Raw genomic sequence first — 10,197 nt, 5'->3', positions numbered from 1 at the left:
GGTGGACGGGGCCCCCCCTGCCCCGTGTCCTGCACACACAGGGGTGTTCCAGTTGTTGTCTCCGAGCGAGTGTCACTTCATCAACGGCACCGAGCAGGTGAGGTTCGTGGAGAGGTACATCTACAACCGGGAGCAGTACGTGCACTTCGACAGCGATGTGGGGGTCTATGTGGGGGACACCCCGTATGGAGAGATCCAGGCCAGGTACCGGAACAGCAAACCAGAAATACTGGAGTACAAACGGGCTCAGGTGGACAGGTACTGCCGGCACAACTACGAGCTTGATGCTCCGTTCATTGTGGAGAGGAGAGGTGAGCGTGGGGTAGAGCTGGTCCCCTCGGCCCATGCCCCGATAACGACCCTAGAACCCCTCAAACCCTCCCTGGAATCAACCCAGATCCCTAAGCCCTCCCTCTGCCCATCCCCGTGGCCTTTTACCCCCTCCCAGTTCTTCCCAATCCATCCCAGTCCCTCCCAGTCCTTCCAATGCCATCTAGTCTTTCCTAGTCCATTCCAGTTTTTCTTACTCCATCCCAGTTCACCCCAGTCTCTCCCAGTGCCCCCCCGCGTCTCCTCCCCGCTGGGACCACCGAGCTCACGCCCCTCAGCCAATCCCAGCTCGCCTCTCTGATGACGCTCCAGTTGCCAGGCAGACCCAAACCAAAGAGTTCCCTCACCGGGACTCAGCCTCCCAGTCCCGAGCGCTTCCTTCCCAGTCCAGACCAGTCATTCCCAGTCCTTCCCAGTCCATCTCACTCCACTCCCAGACCCTCTTGATCCATTCCCAGACCCATTCACTCCATTCCCAGTCGTTCTCACTTCACTCCCACATCTCCCAACTCTCTCCCCAGTGCCCCCCCAGCCCATCCCCTTCTACCCCAGTCTATTCCCAGTCCCTCCCAGTGCCATCCCAATCCCTCCCAATGCCCTCCAAGCCCTCTCCCCTCCCTCCCAGTGCCCCCCAGCTCAGCCCAGTGTCTCCCCCGTCCCTCCCAGTGCCCCCCAGCGTGTCCATCTCGCTGGTGCTGTCGAGCTCCCAGCCCGGCCCCGGCCGCCTGCTCTGCTCCGTGATGGATTTCTACCCTGCGCCGGTGCAGGTGAGGTGGTTCCAGGATGGGCAGGAGCTGCCGGAGCACGTGGTGGCCACCGACGTGGTCCCCAACGGGGACTGGAGCTACCAGGTGCTGGTGCTGCTGGAAATCCCCCCCCGGCGCGGGGTCACCTACAGCTGCCAGGTGGAGCACGTCAGCCTGGAGCACCCCCTCAGCCGGCACTGGGGTACGGCCCGGCCCCCCCCAGGACCGGGGGCACACTGGCAGGGGGACCGGGGGGGAAAGGGGGCAACTGGGGGCGACTGGGAGGGAGTTTGGTGGGTGCTGGGGGTGATGGGAGGGGGTTGGAGGGTCCTAAAGGGTCTGGGAGGGGCTGGGTGGGATCCCTGCAGGGGCTGGGAAGGGACTGGCAGGAGGTTGGAGGGACCCCTGGGTGGGCTGGGGGAGAGCGGGCCGGGCTCTGTGGGGTGCCGGGGGGTGCGTGGGAGGAGGTTTTGGGGGTGCTGACCCCCCCGGCTCCCCCCAGAGATGCCACCGGACACCGTCCGCAGCAAGATCCTGGTGGGGGTCGGGGGCTTCGTCTTGGGCTTGGTCTTCCTGGCGCTGGGGCTCGGCTTCTACCTGCGGGAGAAGGTAAAGGGGGGTCCCGAAATGGGGGTCGTGTCCCCCCCCTTGCTTTCCCACAGCCTCTGGGCCCCCCCCGCCCTTTTTCTCTCCCCCCTTTTCTCTCCCCACAGAGCTCCTGAGCTGCCGGCGGCCGCAGCCCCTCCCCGTGGCCTCGGGCCCAGCTGGGACCCCCCAGTCCAGCCCCACGCTGAGTTTGGGGGGTTGTGTGTGTCCCCCCCAGCCCTGCTTTTATTCTGACCCCAGCCGGCTGCTCCCAGTGTTCCCAGTAAAGCTTCCCAGTTCCCCCAGTCCCTGTTATTGGGGGGCAGTGAGGGCAGGGGGAGGAGATCCCTGTCACAGCTTTACTTCTTCTAAAAAACCGAGCAGGAATTTTTCTTTGCCCTGCCCCCCTACAGAGGAACCTTTTGGGGAGGAGGTCGCCCTTTCCCTCCTGCGCTCCCGTGTTGGCAGTGGCGTGTGTTCATCGGCCAAAAGGGGGAATTCCCGGCCACAGCCAGACACAGCCAGCGGGAGTTTCGTGGGAAGAGCCCTTTTCCACTTTTTCCCCTTTTTGTTGTTCTGCCAATACACAGATATCCTTTAATAAAGAGCTGTTATTTTTCCTTTTTCCATACTTCCTCGATTGGAGCCTCTTAATTTTGGATTTACAATTGCTTACAGGGAGGAGTTTCAGTTTCCTCATAATTCATCCTCCTTAACAAAACACTTCAGTCTCATTCAACTGACACAGAGGTGCTGCCCCATGCTCCTGCCCTTGCCATTGCCCATCCCCACATCCCAGAGCCCCAGCAAGAGCCCTGAGGAATGAGGCAGGCACAGGATCTCCCTTCCCAGGGACTGGGGGTCAGGCCTTGGCCCTTTGCAAGAACAAAACAAAGCCAGATTTATTCAGCATCACAGCCCCCGGGACTTTGCTTGTCCCCACCTGTCATCACTGCCTCCAGTTTTCAGCTCTAACTGGAAGCAGGGGACAATTTCTCAGTGCTGGCCCTCAGTGGGACCCATTAACGCCAGGAGAAACTGTGGACTTGGATCTGACTTGGAATTCTTCAGAGGTTTCTTTAACTTGCTCTTTGTCTGATGTTCAGGGACTCATCCCCAACCCCCGAGGGTCATTCAGTGCCTGGGGCTGTGTCTGTGCTGCTGAGCTGGGCCGGGCTCCTGGCACACAGGGAGCTCCTGGCAAGCGGGCAGCGCTGCAGAGAGACAGCTCTGCCCAGGAGCAGCTCCTCTGCACAGCCCAGCAGGGCTGAGGGCACTGCTGGAGATTTCTAAGAGCAATTTTCAAGAAATGCAGCAAGGCAGGGCCATCCTGAAAGGGAAGGATCCTGTACTTCCAGTGTTCTGCTTCGGGTTCCCAGGGACAGGCAATGAGAAAGATCAATTCATGTCTCCATTCAGGAGGAAGCATGGAAAATCCAAAGCTCTTCTTCTTCTTCGAGGGCAATGGCACAGGGAGTGTCAGAAATCAGCACCCTGGGCCTCACAGGCAGCAGCAGTGGTGCTTTTCCAGCCTCCTCAGGGTTGCTCTGTTGTTGCCATCAGAGCCTGCCCAGCCAGAGGTGCCCCTGGGCACCAGAGTGCCCTGTGCTGGGAGGGCTCTGCAGGGCAGAGCTGAGCACCCAGGGCTGGGATGGGCTCTGGAGGCACTGCCAGGGCCCAGCCCTGGGCGCAGGGAAGCAGCTGCTGGCAGGGACAGCTCCAGGCAGCAGAGCCTGAGCACTCCTCAGCATTGCCCTCTGCTCAGCTGCACAGGGAAAGAGAGAAGAGTTGGGAGGAATTGATTTTGCCGGGGCTGCAGCGCTGCGGCACAGAGGGAGCCTGCCGGGCCCGGGCCCTGCCCGTGTCCCTCCGTGCTCGGCACCGCCGGCTCCTTGGCGTGCCGCTGGGGCTCCAGCCCCGCCAGCCGCCGCAGCCCCGGCAGCTCCTGCCCCGCCGGCGCTGGCCGCGGGCTGCGCTGCTGCTGGCCGGGCTGCCCGGCTGCCAGGGACCCCCAGCGGGGGCCCTGCCCCGCTGCGGCCCTTGGCCCTGTGCCCCCGGGGCCGGGCTGCCGTGGCTCCCGGGGCTCCTGCAGCTGCGGGGGCTGCGGGGCCAGCACGGCCCGGCCCCGCTCAGGGACCAGGCCCGGCCCGGCTGCCCTGAGGCTGCCGCTGCTGCAGCTGAGGGCGGCGGCAGGAGGAGGCCTGGGCTGGAGGCGGCTGCCTCGCCACAGTGCTGGGGAGCCCGGCGCCGGCCCAGCAGCGGCCTCTCCTCCTGCCCCGGCCCTCAGCTGCACTGGGCGCCCGGGGGGCTCCTGAAACACCCCAGGCCAGGGCGGGGCCCAAAGGCGCACAATGTGCCCTGGGTTCCAGGAGGCCCCGCAGGGTCACAATGTGCCCTCGGTTCCAGGAGGCCCCGCAGGGTCACAGTGGCCCCTGGGCACCCGCAGGCCCCACATCACACAGCCCTGGCACTTGCCATGGAAACGCCCCTGCCCACAACCGGCTGCAAGCGGCCCCAGCAGCCCCTTCCAGCACAGCCGCTCAGGGCGGGGCCCTTTCAGCTGCTCTGGGGCACCTTTTGCCCGCCGGCAGCGTGTGGGGATCCCCCCCCGCAGCCCGGACAGCGGCACAGCGGCACCTCCTTGCTGCTGACACCCCCCAGCAGGGGGGAAGCTTTGCTTCGGGCCCTTCCACATCTCGGGCTCCTCCAGGGCTGCCAGGGCTCCTGTGGCACGCAGCTGTCCCCAGCTGGCCACTCCGGGGGCCAGTGCTCTGTGGGCAGTGCCGGCAAAGGGCCCTGGGGGTCCTGGGGGTGCCCACTTGGCCAGGAGTCAGCAGGGCCCTGGCAGCCAGGAGGGACAACCCTGTCCTGGGGGCATCAGGCCCAGCATGGCCGGGCCAGGGAGGGGATTGTCCCGCTCTGCTCTGCCCTGGGGCAGCCTCACCTCAAGAGTGGGGCACTCTGGGGGGACACAATGGAAGGAAGAGATTGAGCCAGTAGAGAGTGTCCAAAGGAGGCCACCAGGGTGGGGAAGGCTCTGCAGGGGAACCCAAAGGAGGAGCAGCTCAGGGCACTTGGGGTGTTCAGCTGCACAAGAGGAGACTGAGGGGAGAGCTCATGGCAGTTGCAACTTCCTCAGGAGGGGCAGAGGAGGGGCAGGCCCTGAGCTCTGCTCTGGGGGGACCAGGGACAGCCCCCAGGGAATGGCCTGGAGTTGTGTCAGGGCAGGGTCAGGTTGGATGTTCGAAAGAGGTTCTTCCCCCCCAGGGTGGTTGGCACTGAGCAGGCTCCCCAGGGAAGTGGGCACAGCCCCAAGGCTGACAGAGCTCCAGCAGAGTTTGGATGATCCTCTGGGGCACAGGCTGGGACTCTTGGGGATGGACCTTTGCAGGGCTGAGGGTTGGACTTGATCTCAGAGGTCCCTTCCAACCCAGCTGATTCTATGATTCTATGATTCTATAAGGAACTCGTGTTCACAGAAGCAGCAAAGCAGGCAAAGTGTTACAGAATCCCAGAATGAAAGAATGTGCGAGTTGGAAGGGACCCCACAAGGATCATCAAGTCCAACCCTTGATCCAACACCGCTGCAGTTACTAGGCCATGGCACTGATGCCACATCCAGTCTCTTTTTAAAAATCTCCAGGGACTGGGAATCCACCACTTCCCTGGGCAGCCCATTCCAACATCTGACCACCCTCTCTGGAAAGAAATTCTTTCTAATATCTAACCTAAACCTCCCCTGGCACAGCTTAAGACCATACCCTCTTGTCTTGCTGATGGTTACCTGGGAAAAGAGACCAACCCCCACCTGGCTCCCCCCTCCTGTCAGGGAGTTGCAGAGAGTGAGAAGGTCTCCCCTGAGCCTCCTCTTCTCCAGGCTGAACAGCCCCAGCTCCCTCAGCCTCTCCTCATAGGACTTGTGCTCCAGTCCCTTCCCCATCCTCGTTGCTCTTCTCTGGACCTGCTCCAGCCCCTCAATGTCCTTCCTGAACTGAGGGCCCAGAACTGGACACAGCACTCCAGGGGTGGCCTCACCTGCGCTGAGTCCAGGGGAAGAATCACTTCCTTGGACCTGCTGACCACACTGTTCCTGATTGTATTAGGGAGGGTTCAAAACCATACTGAAACTCGAAACCAAGACACCATTAAAAGCTTAACAAAAACCAATATTTATTACCAAGAGGTGGCCAACAAAACAAACAAACCCAAAGGGAGGAAGGAGGAGAGAAATAAGCCCCCAGTTCCCCAGCTGTTGCCCATAAAGTTCTCTTACCGACCTAGCAGGCCTATAATTACCCAGAGCAGAAGTTGCATCCTTGGAGAGTCAGTAAGTTCACAAACTGGCAGGCGTCCCCACCAAAGGCAACATTGTCCTTGGTGTGAAGTGAGCTCTCCCCAAGAAAGCACTATCTGCTTTTTAAACAATTAACTGAGTGACCACAACCTCCCAGGTGTGGCCAGCACCGCCCAGCCCGAGGCCCTCAGTCCCACCCCCGGTTATGTCAGTGCATCTCTACTGTACACATGTGAGAACTTGGGAAATCCCCTCACGCACACACAGAGTGTTTTGGGGGTCTTTCTTAATTGAGTCTGGAGCCAAGCCTTCCTCATCCTCCTCCACAATCTCTCCTTCAAGCGACCTTGGAGGACAACTGGCCAATCACAGAATGCCAATTACAACAGTTTATACAAGAAGCTCTCTTTAAGGACAACTTTCCCATATATCAGGGCTTGTTTTCCCATAACTTGGCAGGGAAAGAGCAAAGCTTTCACAGGTGGCAGGGCCAAACACAGACCAAAAGTATCAGCATAAATTCACCCTGGTACAGGGGGTCAAACCTGTCCCATGAAGTCCGAGCAGGTCCGGGCTGGGGGCAGAACAGGGCGCAGGAAACGAAGGCAAACGGGAACCAGCAAACAGCCAGATGAGCAGGCCCAGAACAAAAGGACCTCGGAGCCTCTCCAACACACCCCTTGCCTGAGTTAAGGCCAAAGTGAAGGGCCTTGCCCTTTGCCCAGGAGAAAGCAAAAAACTCCCCCCCCCCCAGCCTTCTGAGGGCTCCCAACCTGCAATGTGGGCTGGGCCAGTTCTTTGGTGGGTGTGAGTCACCCAAGGCAAAGCCCCCTCCCCCATTGAACATCTTTCTTTTGCAGTGGGGCAGGGGAAAGAAAAATTCCTGCTTGGTTTTTTAGAAGAAGTAAAGCTGTGACAGGGATCCCCTCCCCCTGCCCTCACTGCCCCCCAACAACAGGGACTGGGGAGAAGTGGGAAGCTTTCCTGGGAACACTGGGAGCAGCCAGCTGGGGTCAGAATAAAAGCAGGGATGGAGGGGACAAACGGCCCCCCCAAACTCAGCGTGGGGATGGACTGGGGAGTCCCGGCTGGGCCCGAGGCCACGAGGAGGGGCTGCGGCCGCTGGTGGCTCAGGAGCTCTGTGGGGAGAGAAAAGGGGGTGACAGTGGGTTGGAAGGGCAGGGGGGCACACAAGGTCTGGGAAAGGTAGGGACATGACCCCCATTTGGGGACCCCCCTTTACCTTCTCCCGCAGGTAGAAGCCGAGCCCCAGCGCCAGGAAGACCAAGCCCAAGACGAAGCCCCCGACCCCCACCAGGATCTTGCTGCGGACGGTGTCCGGTGGCATCTCTGGGGGGAGCGGGGGGGTCAGCACCCCCAAAACCTCCTCCCACGCACCCCCCGGCACCCCACAGAGCCTGGCCCGCTCTCCCCCAGCCCACCCGGGGGTCCCTCCAACCTCCTGCCAGTCCCTTCCCAGCCCCTGCAGGGATCCCACCCAGCCTCTCCCAGACCCTTTAGGACACTCCAACCCCCTCCCATCACCCCCAGCACCCACCAAACTCCCTCTCAGTCACCCCCAGTTGCCCCCTTTCCCCCCCGGTCCCCCTGCCAGTGTGCCCCCGGGGCTGGGGGGGCCGGGCCGTACCCCAGTGCCGGCTGAGGGGGTGCTCCAGGCTGACGTGCTCCACCTGGCAGCTGTAGGTGACCCCGCGCCGGGGGGGGATTTCCAGCAGCACCAGCACCTGGTAGCTCCAGTCCCCGTTGGGGACCATGTCGGTGGTCACCACATCCTTCAGCACCTCCTGCCCATCCTGGAACCACCTCACCTGCACCGGCACAGGGTAGAAATCCATCCCGGAGCAGAGCAGGCGGCCGGGGCCGGGCTGGGAGCTCGACGGCACCAGCAAGATGGACACGCTGGGGGGCACTGGGAGGGACGGGGGAGACACTTGGATGTGATGGGGGGCACTGGGAGGGAGGGGAGAGGGCTTGGAGGACATCGGTAGGGACTGGGATGGCACTGGGAGGGACTGGGATGGCAGTGGGAGGGACTGGGAATAGAGTGGGGTAGAAGGGGCTGGGCTGGGGGGGCACTGGGGAGAGAGTTGGGAGATGTGGGAGTGAAGTGAGAACGACTGGGAATGGAGTGAATGGGTCTGGGAATGGAATGAGATGGACTGGGAATGACTGGGAATGACTGGGAAGGACTGGGAAGGACTGGTATGGACTGGCAAGGAAGCGCTCGGGACTGGGAGGCTGAGTCGTGGGAACTCTTTGCTTTGGGTCTGCCTGGCAACTGGAGCGTCATCAGAGAGGCGCGCTGGGATTGGCTGAGAGGCGTGAGCTCGGTGGTCCCAGCGGGGTGGAGACGCGGGGGGGCACTGGGAGAGACTGGGATGGACTGGGATGGACTTCGAAAAACTGGAATGGACTAGGAGAGAGTAGGGGGCATTGGAAGGACTGGGAGGGGCTGGGATGGACTGGGGGAAACTGGGAGGGGGCCAGAGGGCACGGGGACGGACACAGGGAGGGCTGAGGGGTCTGGGGTGATTCCCAGGGAGGGTTTGAGGGGCTCCAGGGTCATTCCCGGAGTCGGGGCCGAGGGGACCCGCTCTGCCCCATGCTCACCTCTGCGGTTCACCAGGAACGGAGTGGACACCTCGTAGTTGTACCGGCATCTGTCCACCGCAGACCGTCTGTGCTCCAGCCATTCCGGGTCGCTGTTCCAGTACTTGGCAACCTCCTCCCCGTCCGGGGTGTCCCCCACATAGACCCCCACATCGCTGTCGAAGTGCACGTACTGCTGCCGGTTGTAGACAAATGTCTCGAAGAACCTCACCCGCTCAGTGCCGTTGATGAAGTAACACTCGCTCGTAGTCAATTCCTGGAACACCCCTGTGTGTGCAGGACACGGGTCAGGGGGTGCCCCGTCCCCACCCATCATCCCCCAGCCCCCCACAGCAGGCGGGGAGCTCAGGGGGCCACCCCGAACCCCCCTTTCCCACCCCCCTCTGCCCCACGGACGCCCCAGCACCGGCTCTTGGGTGGGGGGAACCCCCCCATCAGCCCCCCGGGGATGGACAGAGGCCTTGGGGACCCCCTCAATGCCGATCCCACCCCCCCAGAGCCCCAGGGAACCGCTCCAGGGCTCAAGGGACACCCAGGGACCCCCAGGGCACCCGTCTGTCTGCTCTCCCACCAACTCCCTTTCCCCCCTCTCCCACCCATTTCCCACCGTGCCCCAATCCCCAGACCCCCCCGCCCTCACTTTCGGGCTCCCACCCCCCTCCCACTCACTCCGGGACTTCCAACCACCCTCCCACTCACTTTTGGGGCTCCCACCCCCTCTTTTCTCCCCTCTTGCCCCCCCTTTCCCACCCCAACCCCCAGCCCACCCCCCCCCCCCCACCCGACAGCTCCTCGCCCGCAGCCGGGGGGGCTCCCAGCAGCACCAGGACCGCCAGCACGGCCCCAGCTCCCCGCACACGCTCCATGCCCAGCGCCGGACAGCTGCTGACAGCCCCAAACCAGCCGGGCGGCGCCGTTTTGGGGGGTTTGGGGCGCGCTGGGCTTGGCTGAGGGCGCAGTTGGGGCCCTTTTTTCGAGGCGTCTTCCCGGCGACTGATGAGTCATCAGCGCGGCGCGCTGGGATTGGGCGCGGGCGGCGTGGGCGCTTTGGGATTGGCTGAGGGCCGTTGGGGGCCCCCGCGGCAGCCCCGGGGCTGGGGGGTTCGGGGGGTCCGTGGGCTGCGGGGGAGGGGGGAGCTCAGGTGAACCCAAAAATGGGCATCCAGGGAGTGCAGAGAATTGGGAAGCTTTACTGGGAACACCCGGAGCAGTCTGTTGGTGTCAGAACAAATGCAGGTACAGGGGGACACACGACACCCCCAAAATTAACACGGGGATGGATTGAGGGGTCCAGGCTTGGCCCCGTCATCCCTCTAAGGACCCTCTAAATCCCTTCTCAGCCTTTCCATTTTACCCCCAAAGCCGCTCCCATCCCCAAAAGGCTCCCACAAAACTCCCTCCCAGTTGCCCCCAGGACTCCCCAAAGCCCCTCTCAGCCCTCCCAGCACTCACCAACCTCCTTCTCAACCTCTCCATTCCCCCCCAGACCCTTTCCCTTACCCCCCAAACTCCTTCCCAATTCCCCCCACAGCCCCCAGAGCCCCTCACCCCCCTCCCAGTGTGCCCCCGGTGCTGGGGGGGCCGGGCCGTACCCCAGTCCCGGCTGAGGGG

General features: G+C 62.7%; 2 protein-coding genes across 7 annotated transcripts in view; one reads left to right on the top strand and one right to left on the bottom strand.

Moving 5' to 3' along the window:
- Positions 1-1,813, top strand: part of LOC116781455 (class II histocompatibility antigen, B-L beta chain-like) — a 99,397-nt gene extending 97,584 nt beyond the window's left edge. For 3 of the 5 annotated variants that reach the window (XM_032677137.1, XM_032677136.1, XM_032677134.1), the window contains 4 exons: positions 67-311; positions 997-1,278; positions 1,579-1,685; positions 1,790-1,813. In XM_032677137.1, the coding sequence (XP_032533028.1) occupies positions 67-311; positions 997-1,278; positions 1,579-1,685; positions 1,790-1,798 (643 nt within the window). In that variant the 3' untranslated portion in view covers positions 1,799-1,813. Of the gene's footprint in view, positions 1-41; positions 312-996; positions 1,279-1,578; positions 1,686-1,789 lie in introns of all 5 variants that reach the window. The other 2 variants (XM_032677135.1, XM_032677138.1) reach the window with 1 other exon arrangement.
- The window catches only part of LOC116781458 (class II histocompatibility antigen, B-L beta chain-like), a 58,830-nt gene extending 49,010 nt beyond the window's left edge, over positions 1-9,820 (bottom strand). The window contains exons 1-6 of one of the 2 annotated variants that reach the window (XR_004354873.1): positions 9,368-9,820; positions 8,587-8,853; positions 7,604-7,885; positions 7,199-7,305; positions 6,918-7,094; positions 5,853-6,611 (exon numbers count right to left, since the gene is read on the bottom strand). Coding sequence is in view for 1 of the 2 variants with exons in the window: in XM_032677140.1 (XP_032533031.1) it covers positions 7,199-7,305; positions 7,604-7,885; positions 8,587-8,853; positions 9,368-9,452 (741 nt within the window). In the remaining variant the exon portion in view is untranslated. Of the gene's footprint in view, positions 1-5,852; positions 6,612-6,917; positions 7,095-7,198; positions 7,306-7,603; positions 7,886-8,586; positions 8,854-9,367 lie in introns of those variants that run through there. The other variant, XM_032677140.1, reaches the window with a different exon arrangement.
- Positions 9,821-10,197: the final 377 nt, after the last annotated feature.

This window comes from Chiroxiphia lanceolata (genome assembly GCF_009829145.1).
Source record: "Chiroxiphia lanceolata isolate bChiLan1 chromosome W unlocalized genomic scaffold, bChiLan1.pri scaffold_46_arrow_ctg1, whole genome shotgun sequence".
NCBI lineage: Eukaryota > Metazoa > Chordata > Aves > Passeriformes > Pipridae > Chiroxiphia > Chiroxiphia lanceolata.
The sequence above is the reverse complement of the archived record's forward strand: the minus strand, read 5'-3'. Positions and strand labels throughout refer to the sequence as shown.